The sequence below is a fragment of the Falco rusticolus genome, chromosome 1 (genome assembly GCF_015220075.1).
Source record: "Falco rusticolus isolate bFalRus1 chromosome 1, bFalRus1.pri, whole genome shotgun sequence".
Classification (NCBI taxonomy): Eukaryota; Metazoa; Chordata; class Aves; order Falconiformes; family Falconidae; genus Falco; species Falco rusticolus.
Window position 1 is genome coordinate 86,214,644 of NC_051187.1, and position 18,449 is coordinate 86,233,092.

Here is an 18,449-nt window from a genome sequence, read left to right on the forward strand (position 1 = left end):
GCTCCCTGCAACCCTCGCAGATGCAGTATGTGTTTATATACCAAGCACTTCTGGAGCACTATCTCTACGGTGACACAGAGCTGGAGGTGACGTCATTAGAGATCCACCTCCAGAAGATCTACAACAAAGTGCCAGGGACCAGCAGCAACGGGCTGGAAGAGGAGTTTAAGGTGAGTGTGGCAGTTGTCCTGGTGCCTCTGCTCAGATGATGCTGGGCTATAGGGACCACCACACACTTGCCTGGCACTGAGTGGCTCTGAAAGCTGCCTTTGCTTTTGCTCCTTCCTCTGCAGAAGCTCACTTCAATCAAAATTCAGAATGACAAGATGAGAACAGGCAACTTGCCAGCAAACATGAAGAAGAACAGGGTGCTTCAGATAATTCCATGTAAGACTTACTTCTCTGCCTGGGGAAAGCATGCTGGGTGAGTGTGGGGACAGGATTCAGGCTGGAGAAATGGGCCAGCAAGGACCTCATGAAGTTCAACAAGGCAAAGTGCAAAGTCCTGCCCCTGGGGAGGAACAACTCGAGGCACCGGCACGTGCTGGGGGCCACCCCACTGGGCAGCAGCTTGGCACAGAAGGACCTGGGAGGCTGGTGGACACCAGGTTGTCCCTGAGCCAGCAACGTGCCCTTGCTGCAAAGGCGGCCAGAGGTGTCCTGGGCTGCGTCAGACAAAGCGCTGCCAGCAGACCGAGGGAGGTGATCCTTCCTCTCTGCTCGGTGCTGGTGAGGCCACACCTGGAGCGCTGGGACCAGTGCTGGGCTCCCCAGTACAAGAGAGACAGGGACAGGCTGGAGAGAGTCCAGCGAAGGGACCGGAGCATCTCTCTGTGAGGAAAGGCTGAGGGAGCTGGGGCTGCTCAGCCTGGAGAAGAGAAGGCTCGGGGTGGATCTCGGTGTCTGTGAACACCTGCAGGGAGGCTGCCAGGAGGACAGAGCCAGGCTCTTGCCGTGGCGCCCAGTGACGGGACCAGGGGCCGTGGGCACAAACTGAGACCCAGGAGGGTCCCTCTGAACATCAGGAAACACGTTTTGAGTGTGCGAGGGTGACTGAGCACTGGCACAGGTTGCCCAGGGAGGTTGTGGAGTCTCCATCCTTGGAGATATTAGAAAGCCATGTGGACACAGTCCTGGGCAGCCAGCTCTGAGCGGCCCTGTTGGGCTAGGGGGGTTGGACCAGATGATCTCCAGATGCCCCTTCCAATCTCAACCACTCTGGGATTCTGTGAGTGTTCAGGAGCTGTCAAGACTGAGTCATTTGTGCCCACAGTAATGGAGTCACAGACTGGCTGAGGTTGGAAGGAACATCTGGAGGTCATCTGGTTCAACCGCTTCTCAAGCAGGGGTAGCATAAAGGGACAGGGCAGAGTCAAGGGCAGGTGGGTTTACATGCCCAAATGCAACGCTGCCCCTGGGGCTTTCTTGCTTTCGTTCTGCCCTGTCCCTGCCATGACTTCCTCAGCAGATGTATGCTGCCAAGGCTTTCTGCCTTGAGGGAGGAGTCCCTGTTTTAAGCAGATCCTGCACATGGAGTCCTCAGCATCCGCTTCTCCCCCAAACCAGGGCATGGCAGAAGGCAGAACTGAGTCTGCTTGTCCCAGTCAGGTGCTGTAACCACAGGGCTCTCCTTCTTGTATCTCTGTCCTCTCACTTAGGGCTTGGTGACATCCTAGCTAGAGGCCATGCATGGTTATCAAGGAACCGTGCTTTGAAGGTGTTCCCCAAAACTCAGATCATTTCACTTCTGTTTCAGATGAGTTCAACCGAGTAATCATTCCAGTGAAGAGAGGTGAAGAGAACACAGACTATGTAAACGCCTCCTTCATTGACGTGAGTCTTCTTTAGTATTCTTTCCATCTTCTCCCAATGGAAACTCTACCTCATGCTGCTTCCTATGGAAAAGGATTTGTCCCAGCCCAGGATTTCATAAGGCTCTTTCCACCTGCCTTTGCTTTGTGTCACTGGGTGGTGCTGGTTTCTTTCTCCAAGAAACCCACTAGTTTCCTTGTGACCCACGGATGGTGGGAGAGGAGAGCTGGAGCCTGAGCAGAGCCTCCAAATCCTGGCCTCACTTCTCTGTCTCTGGGCTCCGATGATGGCTTTGGAGAAGCAGATGCACGTAGCTGTGGAAATGATTGCTGTACAGCACCATTCATTTGGTTAGAAAACTTGCGCTAGATTAGGTAATGGAGCAATACACAGATCCCAAAACCCTTGAGAAAAAACGGGTCAATCCCATTATACCTGTCTGGGTGACGGGAGGAGGCAAGGCAGAGAGGTTAAGTGCTTTCCTCACTCTAAGGAGGAGGTAAGTGATTGCACATCCTTTTCTCGTGAGTAATCCTGTTGACTTCAGCGGGGCATCTCGTATGAGTATTTATCTTTGTGAGTGATGCCAGTGCTGGCTGACTGACAGAGCCTTGCTCTTTTCTAGCCCAATTTCTATTTTCATCTCCTAATGGCAGGAGGTTTTTTTCCCCCAAAGGGAAATTACTGCCATGGGTTGAACTAGTAAAACCAACTTATTCCCAGATATAACATCCGAAATTAATTGCTCTCTGAAATCTCCATTGCTGCGTCCCCACGGGTTGCTCTGGCTGCCTGAGCATCCGACGCAACACAGCCGGGAGCAGCTGCCTTGTTCTGCATCGAGATCAGAAAGCTTAAATGTCACGTAAGCAATTTTTGTTGCAGATTCAATTTCCTGCTCTGCTTAACTTTGCTTAAACAACAAGCTCCAAATGACGAAGCATCTTTAGCCACAATCTGCAGCAAGGGCACAGGGGAACGTTGGAGGTTTTTGGAAACAGAAGCGCTTGTGGAAGAGTCACCCAGTTTTACTGCTGGTTTTCATAGATCATAGCCCATATAATGGGTTGGGTTGGAAGGGACCCTAAAGATCATCTAGTTCTCTCTGGTTTTGCTTAGTTCCAAAAATCCCTGGTAAAAGTCATACCTGAAGTACTCGGAGCTTCGGCAGGGCTCTGCTCCCAGCACTTGGACTTTGCAACATTGCTCAGGAATGCTGGAAACCCAGTTCTTCCTTCACCAGATGGATGAGGTCGTGCATGTGTAGGGGATATGATCCTCGTGCCGCTGCATTTCTTTAAAAACATAGATCTTACCACAGTAGAGCACCGGTGATGCAGCTGCCGAGCAGCGGTGTGGTAATGCCCATGCGTGAGGACACAGCCCACCGTGACAGCAGGTTTCTCTGCCTAGGCTGTGGTCATTCGCACGGACAGCCATGATGCTCCCAAAATTTAACAGAGCTTGGTAACCCAACTGTGTCCAAGAGCGTTCCCCCCACTGCTCGCAGCATCCAGGCGCTGCTGATTCACCGCTGACGCTGTTTTCAAATTGCAGGGTTATCGCCAGAAGGACTCCTATATCGCCAGCCAAGGACCACTGCAGCACACGATAGAGGACTTCTGGAGGATGATCTGGGAGTGGAAATCCTGCTCCATAGTGATGCTAACGGAGCTGGAGGAGAGAGGCCAGGTACATGCCCAGGGATAGCTGCATTTAAGCACCTGCAAAATAAATCAGTACAACCCCTTAAAATGTCCCGACAGCTGCAGCACTGCCAGTGCCACACGCATTGGGTGCTATTTCACCCCTTCTCTGGCAGGAAATTTATTTCAGCCTCTGCTTCTAATGCAAAGAGGCCAGTTGTTTGTAGACCCGGGGTGGGAAAGTGTTCAATAAATCAAGTCTGGACCCTCTGTTCTCAAAGCACCTTTGGGTGCAGCAGGCAGCTTCTCTCTGAAGCAAGCCTGTGGGATCCCACCTGGTTTTTGGCAGCTGCCAGCCCCAGGAAGAGACTTCTTCAATTCAAGCCCATGGGAAAAATACGGGGTCTTCACCCTGTCTCCTCCTGTAATACTTTCTCAGGAGAAGTGTGCCCAGTACTGGCCATCTGACGGCTCCGTGTCCTATGGAGACATCACTGTGGAGCTGAAAAAAGAGGAGGAGTGTGAGAGCTATACGGTGCGGGACCTGCTGGTAACGAACACCAGGGTAAGAGTCTGGCCTCCCTACGGGGAGCTTGGAGCACTCTTGGGTTTGGCTGTCATTAACCCTCGCTGATGTTTATGGTGCTTTGTGATTCCTCTTGCAAGTGCTGAACTTTCCCTCTGGCATTTTCAGCTCCATCACCCCATCATCCCAAAGAAGCATCCATCCCTTGCAATCCCACCTTGTTCCCTATGCTTACCTCCCACCTCTGAGAGTTCCTGTGCTGCTGATTGCTTGGCATCGAGCCCTGCTGTCCTGCTGCCACCCAGCAGCCCTCATCCTCCTTCTGCCTTGTGCCCGTGCCCTCCACCCAGCCTCCCCCCTGCTCCCCGTTCCCCACACCCTGCCCTGCTCTGTGCCACGGGAACGCCTCCCCTCCACAAGCAGACAGCTTTCCTAAGCAGACAGTTTTCCTAAAGCCCTGAGCTGGTGGGTTTCATATGGGTCTCCCACCAACTTACTGACCTTGAGCTGTGCTCTTCCACCAGGAAAACAAGAGCCGACAGATTCGGCAGTTTCATTTCCATGGCTGGCCAGAAGTTGGGATCCCCGGGGATGGGAAGGGAATGATCAACATCATTGCAGCTGTGCAGAAGCAGCAGCAGCAGTCTGGCAACCACCCGATCACTGTGCACTGCAGGTAAAGCCCAGGTGGAGCAGGGGCGGCCACCCCTCCAAGGGGATCTGCTCTACAAGGAGCCTGGGAGATGGTCAGAGGTCCCTGAGAAGACTTGGGTGAGCAGGAGCAGCCCAGGCAGATGTGGTACAGGGTTTTCCTGCTTGGCTAAGCAAAGAGGCTTCGCTCTTGTAGAGCATGTCCTAGCTAAAGTGGGAGAGCCTGGGGCAGGACAATTGGCTCCTCCAGTTGTGCGGTCGTTCCCCTATGGATTGCCCCCTGAGCAAAGCCAGCATGGCCAGGACAGACAGCTTCCATTACCTTCTGGTTTCTCTTTGCCAGTGCTGGAGCAGGAAGAACAGGCACCTTCTGTGCACTGAGCACTGTCCTGGAAAGGGTGAAGGCAGAAGGGATTCTCGACGTCTTTCAGACAGTGAAGAGTTTAAGACTACAGAGGCCACATATGGTGCAGACACTGGTAAGTGCAGCGGAGCACATCCCACACTCCTCCTGCCACCCCAGACCCCAGCAAGAATGGGCTGGGTACTCAACGTGGAACAAAAACTTCCTCAGTTGAAGGTTTTCTCTCTCCATGAAAGAGTAGGGAAGGGAGGTGGGTCAGGAGGTGTCGCCCCTTCCTCTTGATAGGACATCTGGAAGAGTAGAGCTTGGCCAGCTGAAGGCATCAAGCCCCTTTTGAGCACTGACACAAGCTGTAGGAGTCTCCTCAGAGGTGTCCTCAGCCACAGCCCACATACTTACGGGCTCCAGGAGCCTGGAAACCTGTCCTGGAGCAGCTGTGGCACGGGCTTGGGCATGCAGCATGGCAGGGAGGAAAAAGGCAGGCAGGACTAGGTGGGGTCTTACAAGAAGGGATTTAAAAAAAGTCTTTTGGCATCAAAATAGGACCTCGAGAGGAAGGGAAAAGCAGAGTTTCTTTTGCTGATGGCACCCCAGCAAGATGGGCAGCCCAGTTCTGGGGGGCACGGAGGAGGTGGGACCGGATGGGCGGGAATCCAGCTCCTGCCCTCAGTCTGGGCTGAGGAACCCTGCTATGCATGGTCCCAGCTTGCTGCAGACCATGAGGCATCAAATTATGTCTCAGGTGTGAATTTTTCTTGGTCTAACGCTGTGCTCTCCCTGAACCCCACAGGAACAGTACGAATTCTGCTACAAGGTGGTGCAGGAATATATCGACGCCTTCTCAGACTACGCCAACTTCAAGTGAAGAAAAAGAAAAATCCACACCCTGAAACAAATGACAGAAGAGTTGCCTTCTTTAATATTTTGTAATATTCTGTTTGTTAATATACCCCCAAAAAAAATATGTGTATATATCTTAACTGTTTTAGAGGTTGGTACCATAAGCTTCATATTAGCTGGAGATTTTATATGTAGCAAAGTGTTAGTGCAGATACTGTTGGCTCCTTTTTTTCCAATGTTTTATTGGGGAATTAAATAGCGTGATGTTTGGATTAATATTGTCATACCATCTCTCTTCTGGAGAGTCGATACAGGCTGTTATTTTTTGTTTGTAAATTTTTTTTTTCTTGAGGGAGAAAAGCCTTTTTTCTAAAAAAAAAAAAAAAAAAAAAAAAAAAGAAGAAAAAGATATCCTGGCTCTCATCTGAAAAAAAAAGAAAGAAAAAACCCCAACAAACCATGACCCCACAAGCACAAGCTTTTCCGAACCTGCAGGTTTCACATTTTTCTGCTGGTCAGCTCTTTTTAAAAAAAAAGAAGGAAAAAAAAAAGTGTTTATTCTGTGTGTGTGTATATATACAAATACCCTAATTTTTGTATCAAAAGCAAAAAAAAGTTTCCTCCTTCAGGGTCACGCCACCTCGTGCTGCTGGATTGGAAACTGTGTTGACCACAGCAGCAACTGTTGGGATTTCAACCCAAAAAACCAAACCTCAGAAAAACAACAGGATTTTTGCTCCCTGAAGGAAACGTCCATGTGTTTGGTGCCGGACTGTAGACCTGCCGCGGGGATTGGGGTGGGAGCCGGGCCCTGGTGGCCCTGAGCCGAGGATGCTCCCAGTGGCCCTGCCGTTCCCACTGGTCCCTTCCAGGAGGGAGCAGTAGCTGCCGGCTCCCAGCAGCGAGGGATGATGCTGCCTGGGGTCTGGGGGCTCTGGCTGAAGAAGAAAGTAGCTCCATGTGGTCCAAGCTCTGTGTTCTCACCTGTTGTGTCTCTTAAGTACCACCCAGACCCTTCTCTTTTCTTGGTCTGTAACAGCAGTTGAAGAAAAATTTTGGAGCTATTTCCAATTGACAGTGTGCTGTAGGTCCTTCCTTGGACCGGGGTACCTCCACCCCTAGATGCTGGAGGAGATTTCAGATTATTTCTTCTGGCATCTCAAGAGATCATAGAATCACAGAACGGTTTGGGTTGGAAGGGTCCTTCAAGTCCACCCAGTCCCAGCCCCCTGCCATGGGCAGGGACACCTGCCACCAGCCCAGGTTGCTCCAAGCCCCGTCCAGCCTGGCCTGGGACACTGCCAGGGATGGGGCATCCACAGCTGCTCTGGGCAGCCTGTGCCAGCGCCTCACCACCCTCATCATAACGAATTTCTTCCTTGTGTCCAATCTCCACCTACCCTCTTACAGTCTAAAACCTCAAGAAGGTCTCCAGATGGTCACTGCTAAAGCACTCACTGGTTTTTAAAGCCAAGTGAGACACTTCTCCAGCCCAGAGCTTGCTCTTGCCACCCTCCGGACAGGTCTAGAGGTTTTTCCTCTCTTCCCCTGCACCCACACACCCCACACCCCCAGTGGAGGCTCCATCATGGAGATGAATGTGGGTTATCCAAGAAGAAGGGAATATATAACAGCCGAGTTTCATCATTCCTCTCCCAGAAGAAAAATATAATGCTGGTGATGGGCCAGAGCACAAAGAAGGGTCCAAAGGGTCAAAAAAAGGGTAAAGAAAGGTCCTGAGGACACAGGGGTGCAGCACTTTCTATAGTAAAAAAAAAAAAAAAAAAAAAGGTTAATATGGTTGATTTTAATTTATTTTTTTTTATAAAGAGGTGTTTGATGAAACACCTTCCTCCTGCAGCAGAGGGGAACGTGCCCTGGTTGACTGGGGGAGCTCCATCCCCTGCTGCAGGCGCTGGGAGAACTGGGTTTGGAGAGGTTTCACCCCAAGGTTCAGCTGGGCACCCCAGGTGGGGATCAGGGGCGCAGGGAGGCAGCAGGGCTCGGGGACAGTGACGTCGTTGCCCAGCCAAGGGAAAACTCAGGGGACGTGAGGCTGAAATCTGGGAAAACATGGGACAAGCCACCCTATGAGTCAGGGTATCCGAGTTTTCCAGCATAGCTTTTCCATCTAGGCAGGATTTCCTGGGGGGTGTGGGCATGCAGGCAAGGGGACCCCCCAGCAACCCAAAACACTCCCCTAAAATGACCTTGCTGCTGCCATCTTTCCTGCTTCATCACCCCCTCCTGAACCCCTGCATCATCACTTTGTTAATAAACTTTAACTCTTGAATTCTGGGGGGCTTTCAGCCAAAGCTGTCAGTCACTCTCACAAATACATGTGGTGACCCCGAAAGAAATGGGGACCCTCCTGGGATGGGGGAGACGCACACCCACCCACTGCAGATGCTCACCCCAGGGACACAGACCACCCCACGCACCCCCATCCCTCCATCCGCCGGGTGCTGGCTGCTCCGCTAATGAGGTTTTCCCCCTTTTTCCTTCCTCCCTGGGATCGCTGCAGGGATGGAGGAATTTCAGGGCGGCAGGGGTGCCCTGGTACAGCATCTGCTGCGGCCCCATCCTGCCACCGCATCCCACTGCAAATAGCAGAGGCAGAAGCAGCTGTGGGATAATCCAGGGCCAGATCCTGCCTAAATCCCATCCCCTTCGTGGGCTCTGTCGCATCCCCACGCCAGGGACTTAGGACCGCACAGTCATTCCCAGCCCGCAGCCCCAATCTGGGGGCCATGAACCTGAAATGGGGGGAGAAACGCTGAAACTGGGGCTGGGTGGGGAAACTGAGAAATGGAGAATTTGCCCCCTCCTGCTTCCCCAGGAGCATCCCTGGGGGCTGCAGAGCAGCTCCTGGGCACATCGTCTGTGGAGCTGGGATCATCTGGGCTGGATCCGGCCTTTTCCCAGCCACCAGGAGCTGCGTCTAGAAATGAGCCCATTCCTGGGTGTCCCCAGCCCCCCACCCTCCCCAGATCTCGGTGACAAGCCAGAGCAGGCTCAGCTGGACAGACACACCCCCCCTAAAAAAACGGATATCGGGCCACTGTCCCCTGGTGCCAAGGGGAGGGGGGCGGGGGGACAGGATGCGACGGGCACTGGCATGGGGAGGCCAGCGCCATCAGCGAGGTCACGGTCCCCTGTGGGAGTGGTGGCGGGGCCAACGTCACCGACACCAAGTCCTACAAATAGTGGTGCCCAGCCTGGCCCAGCCACTGCTCCAGCCGGCCACCACTGCCACCGTCACCCACCTGGCCAGGTGAGGCTGCCCCGGCAGCAGGGTGCTGGGTGGGGGGTGCTGGCAGCACGCAGGGACCCCGGGGTGGGCGGCATGTGGGGCTGTTCACCCCGAATCAGACCCTCATGGCACCCCTGGGGGTCTGTCCATGCTGGACCCCAACGCCAGCGGCACCCTGAGGTGCTCAGCTCCTCTGCTTCTCCATCCCTGAACCCACCCCAAAGCCCACCCATGGGTGCTCATCCCCTCCACTTCTCCATGCCCACCCCACCCCAGCCAAGACCATGGGGTGCTCATCTTCACTGATCCCCACCGCTCTCAACAGCACCCATGGGTGCTCATCCCTCAAGCATCCCCACCAGCGAGCCCCCCCGCAGCCCCTCCCTGGGCAGGTGCTGGTGGGACCCTGCGCCCCCCCGCTGGGTGCCGGTGGGACAGGGACCCTGCGCCCCCCCGCTGGGTGCCGGTGGGACAGGGACCCTGCGCCCCCCCGCTGGGTGCCGGTGGGACAGGGACCCTGCGCCCTCCAGCCGGCCATGGCGCCCCGCGCGTTGCCGCTGCTGCTGCTGCTGCTGCTGCTGCTGCCGGCCGTGCCGCCCTGCCGCGCGCAGCACTGGTCCCACGGCTGGTACCCGGGGGGCAAGCGCGACCCCGGCCCCGCCCCGGCCCCGCAGGTACGGCCCCGCTCGCCCCCCGCCGGATTCCCCCGCCTGGTCCCCCCGGGTGATCGCCCCGCCTGATCCCCCCTGGCTAAGCTGTTCCCCCCGGGGGTCATCCCCCCCGGTCTGAATCCCCCCCAAATCTGATCCCCCCCGATCTGATCTCACCCCCCTGGGGTGATTCCCTCCTCCCCGGGCTGATCCCCCCTCCCCCCCGGTTGACCCCCCGGTGTGATCCCCGGTTGACCCCCCGGTGTGATCCCCCCATCTGGTCCCCCCTGGCTGATCTATTCGCCCCCGGCGTCATCCCCCCAATCTGAATCCCCCCCCCCCCCCCCAAATCTGATCCTCACCCCCGAGATGATTCCCCCCCCGTACTCCCCGGGTTGATCCGTCCTCCCCCGGTTGATCCCCCCCGGGGTGACTCCCCTGTCTGATCTGATCCCCCGCAGGGTCACCCCCCCAGTCTGAATCCCCTCCCCCCCCCCCAGTCTGGTTCCCCCCCCCGGGGAGTTCCTCCCCTCCCCGCGGTTGATCCCCCCCCTTGGTGACCGCCCCATCTGATCCCCCCCCGGAGTGACACCCCCCCCGGGGTGATGCCCCTCCCAACTGACCCCCCCGGGGGCTCCCCCCCTACCCCGCTGACACCCCCTCCACACATTTCCCCCCCCGGATTTATCCCCCCCCCGTGTTACCCCCCCCAACAAATTACACTCCCTGGATTATCCCCCCAGCCCCCCGTTTATCCCCCCTCGATTTAGCCCCCCGCCCCCGATTATACCCCCCTCGATTTACCCCCCCGATTACCCCTATAGATTACGCCCCCCAACGTTACCCTCCCGCGGTGTTCCCCCCGCCCCGCCCCCACGGCGCCGCTCTCCCGCAGGTCCCGCCCCCCCCCCGGCGCTGCCGCCCCCCTCCGTGTTCCCCCCCCGGCGCCAGGAGCCGCTGCTGCTGAGCGGGGCGCGAGCGGCCCCGCCCCGCCCACGCGGGACCCGCCCACGCGGGAGCGGGCAATAAAGGGGCGCGAGGGGAGCTGGAGCGCAGCGCTGCGCCGGGGGCGGGGCGGGGGGGCGGGGGGCTGGGTGTGCAGGGACCTGTGTCCTGCGTGGGGGGTGGTGGGGTGCGGGGGGCTTCGTCCCGCGTGGGTGGGTGCGGGGTGTCTGTCCCGCGGGGGGGGGGGGCGGGCGGGCGGGCTGTGTCTCGTGTGCTTGGTGTCCGGTGAGAGGGTGTTTGTCGTGGGCTCCGTGTCCCGTGGGTGCCGTGTCCTGTGGGGGGGTCCGTGGGGGTGCCGTGCCCCGGGGAGGGGTGTTGTGTCCGTGGGAACTGCCGTGGTGGTGCCGTGCCTGTGGAGTTCCGTGTCCCGGGGTGGGGGGGGGAGGGTGTCCGTGGGTACCGTGTCCCGTTGGGATTCTCTGCCCCGGGGGTATCCATGTCCGTGGGTGGGGGTCCGTGCCCCGTGGGTGCCGTGGGCTCCGTGGGCGCCGTGTCCGCCCCCCGCACTACATTTCCCGTCAGGCCCTGCTCCCGCGCGCCCTTTCCCACAGTGCCCCGCGGGCGGGGCGGGGCGCTCGCTGACGTCACGTCCGGCCCGGAGCCCGCCCGCCGCCATGCTGCGGGCGCTGAGGCGCTGCCGCCCGGCGCTGGGCTTGGGGCCCCCGCTGGGCCCCGTTCCCGGGGCTGTCTGGGGGCCGCGGCTGGTCCCGGCACGGGGCCGCAAGACGCGGCACGATCCTCCCGCCAAGTCCAAGGCGTCGCGGCTGAAGGTGCCGCCGCCTGTCGACCCCGAGGAGCTGCTGGTGGTCAAGGAGCGGTACCGGCAGCACCGGCTGGTCCTCGGCGCCCTCCGGTACTCACAGGCGGCTGGGGCCGCTGTGAGGCAGGGAGGGTCAGGGTGCTGGGCAGGAGGCTGGGTGTGGGGCTGTGGGGTAGGGGACTGGCTGTGGGGTTGCTGTGGGGCAGCGGAGGGTTGGGGGCCTGGCTGTGCCTCTGAGAACGGGGCTGCTATGGCCCAAGGGGCTGGGTACAGGGTTGCGGGGCTGCTGTGGGGCAGGGGGCTGGGTACAGGGTTGCGGGGCTGCTGTGGGGCAGGGGCTGGGTACAGGGTTGCGGGGCTGCTGTGGGGCAGGGGCTGGGTACAGGGTTGCGGGGCTGCTGTGGGGCAGAGGTGGGCTCTGTACAGGGCTGTGGGGTTGCTGTGGGGCAGGGGAGGGTTGGGCTTGGGACCATTGGTGGCTGCTGTGGGGCAGAGGTAGGTTGGGGGTTTCCTGTTGGGCAGCTGTGAGGGAGAGGGCTGGCTGTGGGGCAGGGGAGATATGGGGGCTCTGGGGCTGCTTCGGAGCGTGGGTGGCTAGACCCCAGGTTACTGTGGGGCAGGGGAAGGGCAGGGTGGTGGGGCTGGCTCTGCTATGGGGCAGGTGCATCAGAGCCCCCTGGCACCTGGCCACAGGCAGGAGCTCAGCAGCCTTTCCTGGCAGGGCTGAGTTTAGGGCTGAGGTGCTACAGAAGAAGCGGGAGGCACTGCTGGCCCAGGAGGACTCGGCGGAGCTGAGGGAGGAGCACCAGCGCCTGATGGCTTGGAATCAGGAGGAGAATGCCCGGCAGCGGGCACGCAGGTCAGCCGGGACACCACCTTCTTGCTCAGCTCTGGCTTTTGCTTATGCATAATTAAATTCAACACCTGGGTCAATTAGTCAGGCTAATTTTTACAAAGACACTTGACCTAAAGTTTGACCTTTTTAAAATAAATCTGCCTACGCAGCGGTCGCGTTCCTAGATTTCTCGCTGCTGAGGGGTGTTACTGAGCTCTGGACAGCCTCCCGCTCTCTACGGCGATGGGTGTCATGGGGGGATCAGTTTCTCCATGTTCCCTCCTATGCCACCCCCAGGGAGCCTGTTGATGCTTCCAAGAAAATCAGTGTCTGCTGAATCTTGAAAGCAGGAGGAGGTTAAAGGCACAAAGCACTTGAGCTCCTGCATCCAGCTCCTGCCGGTGGCATTGCATGCGCTGACTTGAAGCTGCCAAACGGAGCCAGACCCTGCTGGGGCTCAGGTCCGCAGCGCTGTGGCAATGCCAGCCTGTTGGAAAGCTTTTGCATTAAGTTTTGCATCAATTTTTCTCTCGCAGGAGGAGGGGGATTCTCTTTGTCTCCGTGGCTGCTTTTCCCCAGCGTAGCTGCTCTGCTCCTTCCTGTTGGTTGTGGCTGCGCTTGAGCTTGGCAGCTTTGCATCCCAAGGGATTAGCACATCTCACCGAAGCACCACCGTGCAGAGCGTGAGCATTCACCAAAGCTGTGTTGTTTTGTTTTCCTTTCCATGTGGCAGAGAGGAAAGAATTAGGAAAGAAGAGGAAGAACAGAAGAGGAAGAAGTTGCGGGTTGCAGAGAACAAGGCCAGGGTGATGGAGGCTTTCCTGAAGGAGAAGGAGCAGGAGATTCTGCAACTGCAGGTAAGAGCAGCTGGTGCCTCCTTGGGGAGTGTGCTGCCAGCAGCCCCTCTGAGGGGCTCAATGGCAGCCTGTGGGAGCGATGTGGAAACTACAGGCTTATTTTTAAAAGATTTTTATATTGGTAGCTGGGAACACAAGCGTTAGCACCTTCCAGAAGTGTTGACAGCGTGTGGATGGGATAGAGGTTGAGTGAGAGCTCTGAAAACAGGGTGGAATAATCCTGAGGGAGAGAACAAAGGTTTCCTTGTTCAGAACTCGGCTCCTGCTGGGGTCCTGGCGATGCTGGTGGCATTTTAGGCTCTCTTGGAGGTCTGTGAGCTCTGCAGGCACCTGCAGCTCATGCGCTGCCCATAGTGACTCTTCCACTACCACGTGTTAAGAGCCGGTACTTGTCCTTCGTTCAGGAGGAAGCCAAAACGTTCATCACCCCTGAGAACCTGGAGGCACGGATTGAGGAGTGCCTGGACAACCCTCGCAACTACAACTTCGCCATCGACAAGGACGGGCGGATCGTCAAACGGACAGTGTTGTCTTAGTGGCATGGGATGGAGGGGTGCTGGCCTGGTTTCTGTCCAGAGGCACCAGCCAGTTTCTTCTTTTTAATGAATAAATTGACCACGGAACTGGTGGAGGAAGCCTGCTGGTCTGGCTGTGGTCCTGCTGAAGGGTTAAAGCCTGCGGATCTGACTGTGGTTCTGCTGAAGGGTTAAAGCATGCGTGGAGGAGGGTGAGGGAGAAGCAAGCAGGAGAGGCAGAGGCGCTGGCAGTCTCTCAGCCCTGCGAGGCAGCAGCGGAACTGCCTGAGAAGCTGCGGGTGTTGGTGTGCCCGTTGCTCTGACTCTTTGCAGTTCCACCTCCCACATGTTTGGATCCCTCCTGCCTTCACCTGAAGCATGTCAGGCGGGAAGCGGGAACAGTCCTGAGGCAGATCCTGGCTCTGAGCTCCTTGCTGTAGCCCTGGCTCTGCTTGCATGTTGACCCCTCTAGATGCTTTTGAAAGAAAACGAGGTCTGAATGGCTTTGTAGGAAACCCTGACCCTCCGCCGTTTCTTGTTGGGGGAGCAAATTTGTTGTTTCTCTGTTTTCTGCCATGGTGGTGGGACCTTTTGTTCCTGTTCACACTTTAAATCCCCCTTTGCACATCTGTTGGTGTGGCTAAATGAGAAAATGTGCAGAGAACATCTAAATGACACTGGCTTTGTGGGTCTCCTTTTCTCTTCTCCCCCTCAGCCTTATTTTACTCATCACCTGGGGCTTAAGTTGTAGATAATAACTAATTTGGGTCCTCTTTGGTGGCACTGGCTTATGGTGGTCTTGCAGACCAAGCTGCTCTCTCAACTGTGCCCTAAAACCACTGGCTTTGTGCTGCCTGACACCAGCCTGGAGTTTGCTGTGGTTCAGCAGAGGCCAAGCAGACTAACAGCAGGTCCCTGTGCCCTCCCTCACTCGGGTAAAACGCCAGCTGTGAGCATTGACCTTAAATTCTTTTAATCTGCGCTTTCCTAAAAAGACTTTTTCTCTCCAGCCAGCCCCCCCGTGTCTGCACCTAAACCATGCAAGTGCACAAAAAACATATAGACTTCTTTTCTTGTTTTTCTGTACAAGTTTTATTTCTGATGAAGATCATCACTTAAATCTGAGTCACAGACCTTGGCTTGTCTGTTCTCGGCCTGATGCAGGGCTGGTACAGCTTGATAGATAAGGGATCCTGCAGGTTCTTCTTTCCCCAGTGGTCTACGTGAACAGAATTTCTTGGTCGCAGGATGAGTCAACCACACAGCCCTCTGCATGGGGAGAGAAAGGAGAAGGCACCGCATGAAACAAGGTGTCAGGAACCAGCCTTCAGAGACACCCCCCCCACCCCCCACCTCTGGCGTTGTTTCTTTAATAACATCAGGCAAGGTCGTGTTCGCTTTGTGCCCTGTAGCTCCTCAGGATATGGAGCAGGATCTCTGGCAGCATCTGACTTGGGGAAGAGGCTGGGATTTATGGCAAACTGTAACTGAAGCAGGAGGGAGCCTGAGCTGCCATGCAGCTTGGGTGTTCTGCAGCTTGCTCAACCCCCTAAATCCATTGCTGTCCACTTTCCTCCTTCCCTGAAGCCTCCACAGGTGTCCTGCTGCTTGCTCAGTCCCCTGAATTTGGTTACTGTCTGCTTTCCCCCTTCCATGAAACCTCACAGTCTGTTCGCGCCTTCCCTGGGGGTTAGGGTCAAGTCTGCCCTGAGTGGAGTGGCCCTGGCTGTTGGGGGGACGGATGGGACAAAGACGGTCCCTTGGGCAGTCTCCCCTCCCAGGTTTACATCGAAGCCCTGAGGTCCCTCACATGTGTGAGGACCCCGCTGACCAGGGTCCCAGGTGGGACACAGCCCTGGTGCTGCTCTCACCGCTGCTGCAGCAGATGCCGGGGGCCGCGCAGCTCCCTCCGCTGCTGCCGCAGGGTTTGTGTCCAGACTCGCAGGGCGTCGGCAAGAAGTTTTCCTCCTGGCACCGCAGGGTTTCGGACGTGCCGATGTAACAGCCCAGCTCTTCTCCGCAGCAGATGGTGGGCCCGAAGCAGTGGCCTTTGTTCCTGGGACCACAGGGCATGCACTGCATGGGGGAGAACGGGAGGAAAGGGAGTGGAGAGTTATTTCATGAAGCACCTGGGGTCAAGCCTTTTCTCTGGTCTTTCCCTCCCTTCTGCCTGCATCTTCCCCACTGGAGCACTGAGAGGGCTCAGGGAATCCTGGGAGAAGGAAAGGAAAGAGTTAGAAGGTCTCCCAGCCCGCCAGGACGTACCTTCCTGATGTCCATGTCCAGGACTGCGCGTTTGCCCCCGATAGGGCAGTTCTGGATGTAGCAAGCGGAGGAGAGAGCCAGGAGCCCCAGGAGGCAGATGGCGAATGCCTTGCAGGGCATGGCTGCGGGGTCAGGAAGATTTTCGGCTCCTCATCCCCACGAGTGGTTGGGTATATATAGTGCCAGCTCCTACTTAGGCATGCCGGCACCAGCGTCACCCATTTCCCTTAAAAACCACAAGGCATTGCTTTCCACACCGAAGGGCTCTGCTAATAGCCAGAGGTCGAGGATGTGAGGTCAAGGCCAAAGTGTTGGTTTTTAACTCGGTGATGACTCCAACTGCAGCGGGGGGGGATGTTTGTGGAGGCTGCGGATGCTGTTCGGGGCTCGGGTCCCTCCACTGCCAACCCCTTGGAGCTGCTGAGCTGTGGGTTGTCGCTCCGTGTCCCATTTGGGACTCCTCCAGCGTGGGTTGGGTGGGGATGGAGGCAGGCATCCCAATCGCCTGGTGAGCTGCATCCACCCAGGAGTGGGGCGAGAGGGGCATTGTGCTTCCCTTGGTGCCTGCTGGTGGGAGGAAAGCAAACCCGTATCTTCCTCCAGGATCGTTTATGGGATCTCGGGTAGGAAATGCGGTGTTGGTCCTTTCCACCTGTCTGTGCCTGGCCTTTGGGGGAGGATGCTCAACGCTGGGCTTGTCCTGCTCCAGAGTGATGGTGACACTGAGCCTGTCCCCACCTGCTTTTATCTAATGGCCTGAAAACACCCAACCTCCTTGGCAAAGGCCTAACACCCCAATTTCCCCATTGCTTCTGCCCCACAGCTGCACACGGGGCTCGAACACGGTGCCCCGAACCGCGCTGTCGACAGGTAAAGGACCCCCTGGAGAAGGGGCGCTGAGGCTGGGGCCGAGGGCTGACGCAGTCACGCAGGGTCCTGCTCGCCCCAGCCCCTCGCCTTCATTTCCACAATTAAGAGCTTCCTGGCTCGAATAAATTCCTCTGCCACAGACAAATCCAACCATCTATTGAGACCATTACCCCGGTCCCTCCCTGCGCCTGCTTAATTGGGAATTATGCAGCCCAGAGCCTGAAAGCCGTGACCTCTTGTCATCCCTGCTGGCTTGCTTCAAAGTCTGCCACTTAGTGTGGCCGGTGGCAAGGGCAGCCAGGTCCTCGTCACCCACCTAGGGTCAGCCAGCTGGTGAGTCTGGGTCCCTGGGGACAAGCCGGGCACCGAGATCCGTGTTAATGGGGTGGAAGTGGGGCTCAGCGCCATCCCAGCAGCTCAGCCCTGGCTGCCGTCCCGCTGTGGGGTGGGGTGGAGGGGCAAATGCCATCCCGGAGCCCCTGCAGCTGGTCTGGGGGTGCTTGGACCCCAGTGGGCAGGGCTGGGATGCAACCTGGGGAGACAAGTGTAGGGAAAAAAACCAACCACCCCGATTATCAGCTCCTGGTGCTTTTTGGGACCTCAACACCCCAGTGCTAAGGCTTCTGTTGGCTGGAGCATCACCCAGGCTCAGCCACACATCCCTGTTGCTGCAGGAGGAGTTGGGCGGGACACATCCTGCACCCTGGGACAAGCTGAGTGCCAGGGCTGGGCTTAACAGCGTGATTTCTTCATCTCAAGGGTGTCCAGTTTGGAGTCACCCACCCATGTGTGTGCTGCCCTTTTCCCAATGATTTTGGGGTGATTTTGAGTCGCCCACCTCCCCAGGGCTGGGATCAGATGCTGGTTGCAGGGACCGGGTGCTGGGTTAATCCTGCACCCCCTTGGAGGTGCAGGGAGGTGACATGGGCAGGATGGATCCCACTGGTGTGGATGAGCTCCACCTCCCCGAAGGTGCCACCTCCCTCAGGGACATTATAAAGGACGAGCTGTCCCTTGTGCTGTGGCCAGATCCCAGCCTGGAGAGAGCCTGGAGCAAGGACCCCGCCAGGGTAAGAGACCCGGGGAGGGGGATGGGAAGAGAATTGGGGTAACAGTACCCCAGATTTGGGGGTTGATGGTGGAACAACTGGAGGATTGATCCTGCCCACCGGTGTCTGAAGGGGACCAGTTTGGTGAGTGATGGTGGGGAAAGATGAGATCAGCCCTGGGGGGCTGTGTGAAGCTGGGAACCCAAATCTTTCCACTCTTGCAGCGGGGGTTTGGGTGCTTTTCCTTTACTTTTTATCATTTTTAGTAGTTGTGGCTTGCAGCAGCCTGTTGTGCTGGCTCCTGAAGGCAACAAGGCCCTGAATCCACCCTGAAGAGAGGTCTTGGCCAAGAGGTAACATGACGGTGGCACATCCTAGCCATCCCCAGCCTCCCGGGGCTGGGGCTGCAAGCAGGCTCAGCACCCATGGGTGCTGCTGGGGCTCCTGGGGTAAGACTTGATGGCCAGATCCCGAAGGCCAGCTCTGCCTGCGCTGCTTTCCCTTTGTGCTGTAAGGATGGGGCCAAATCCTGCACCCAGCCCAGCAGGACC

General features: G+C 57.2%; 3 protein-coding genes across 6 annotated transcripts in view; 2 read left to right on the forward strand and 1 right to left on the reverse strand.

The window, feature by feature from the left end:
* Positions 1 to 6,115, forward strand: part of PTPRA (protein tyrosine phosphatase receptor type A) — a 133,858-nt gene extending 127,743 nt beyond the window's left edge. For all 3 annotated transcript variants that reach the window (XM_037387701.1, XM_037387711.1, XM_037387719.1), the window contains 8 exons: positions 21 to 170; positions 294 to 387; positions 1,757 to 1,833; positions 3,370 to 3,504; positions 3,898 to 4,023; positions 4,509 to 4,660; positions 4,979 to 5,114; positions 5,790 to 6,115. In XM_037387701.1, the coding sequence (XP_037243598.1) occupies positions 21 to 170; positions 294 to 387; positions 1,757 to 1,833; positions 3,370 to 3,504; positions 3,898 to 4,023; positions 4,509 to 4,660; positions 4,979 to 5,114; positions 5,790 to 5,864 (945 nt within the window). In that variant the 3' untranslated portion in view covers positions 5,865 to 6,115. The remainder of the gene's footprint in view (positions 1 to 20; positions 171 to 293; positions 388 to 1,756; positions 1,834 to 3,369; positions 3,505 to 3,897; positions 4,024 to 4,508; positions 4,661 to 4,978; positions 5,115 to 5,789) is intronic.
* Positions 6,116 to 7,722: 1,607 nt separating this feature from the next.
* Positions 7,723 to 13,834, forward strand: LOC119148092 (28S ribosomal protein S26, mitochondrial-like). 2 transcript variants are annotated; one of them, XM_037387733.1, is made up of 5 exons: positions 9,614 to 9,766; positions 11,299 to 11,600; positions 12,229 to 12,366; positions 13,076 to 13,199; positions 13,604 to 13,834. In XM_037387733.1, the coding sequence occupies exons 1-5, from the start codon at positions 9,629 to 9,631 to the stop codon at positions 13,733 to 13,735; spliced, it is 834 nt and encodes a 277-aa protein (XP_037243630.1). In that variant the 5' UTR covers positions 9,614 to 9,628; the 3' UTR covers positions 13,736 to 13,834. The 2 variants fall into 2 exon arrangements, with proteins under 2 accessions (XP_037243638.1, XP_037243630.1); XM_037387741.1 differs by lacking the exons at positions 11,299 to 11,600; positions 12,229 to 12,366; positions 13,076 to 13,199; positions 13,604 to 13,834 and adding exons at positions 7,723 to 9,113; positions 10,638 to 10,860 and having other exon boundaries at positions 9,623 to 9,766.
* A 620-nt stretch (positions 13,835 to 14,454) lies between these two features.
* Positions 14,455 to 16,205, reverse strand: OXT (oxytocin/neurophysin I prepropeptide). The gene is made up of 2 exons (XM_037387755.1): positions 15,980 to 16,205; positions 14,455 to 15,790 (listed from the first exon to the last, which is right to left on the reverse strand). Exons 1-2 carry the CDS (start codon positions 16,097 to 16,099, stop codon positions 15,521 to 15,523), a joined length of 390 nt encoding a protein of 129 aa, XP_037243652.1. The 5' UTR covers positions 16,100 to 16,205; the 3' UTR covers positions 14,455 to 15,520.
* Positions 16,206 to 18,449: the final 2,244 nt, after the last annotated feature.

What these genes read in the sequence shown, in the direction of transcription:
- LOC119148092 (XM_037387733.1), top strand. Translation starts at nt 9,629, where the DNA reads ATGGCGCCCCGCGCGTTGCCGCTGCTGCTGCTGCTGCTGCTGCTGCTG. An exon ending in GCCCGGCAGCGGGCACGCAG is followed by an intron (nt 12,367 to 13,075) that starts GTCAGCCGGGAC and finishes TCCATGTGGCAG; the next exon opens with AGAGGAAAGAATTAGGAAAG. An exon ending in AGGAGATTCTGCAACTGCAG is followed by an intron (nt 13,200 to 13,603) that starts GTAAGAGCAGCT and finishes TCCTTCGTTCAG; the next exon opens with GAGGAAGCCAAAACGTTCAT.
- OXT (XM_037387755.1), bottom strand. Translation starts at nt 16,099, where the DNA reads ATGCCCTGCAAGGCATTCGCCATCTGCCTCCTGGGGCTCCTGGCTCTC. An exon ending in TGGACATGGACATCAGGAAG is followed by an intron (nt 15,791 to 15,979) that starts GTACGTCCTGGC and finishes TCCCCCATGCAG; the next exon opens with TGCATGCCCTGTGGTCCCAG.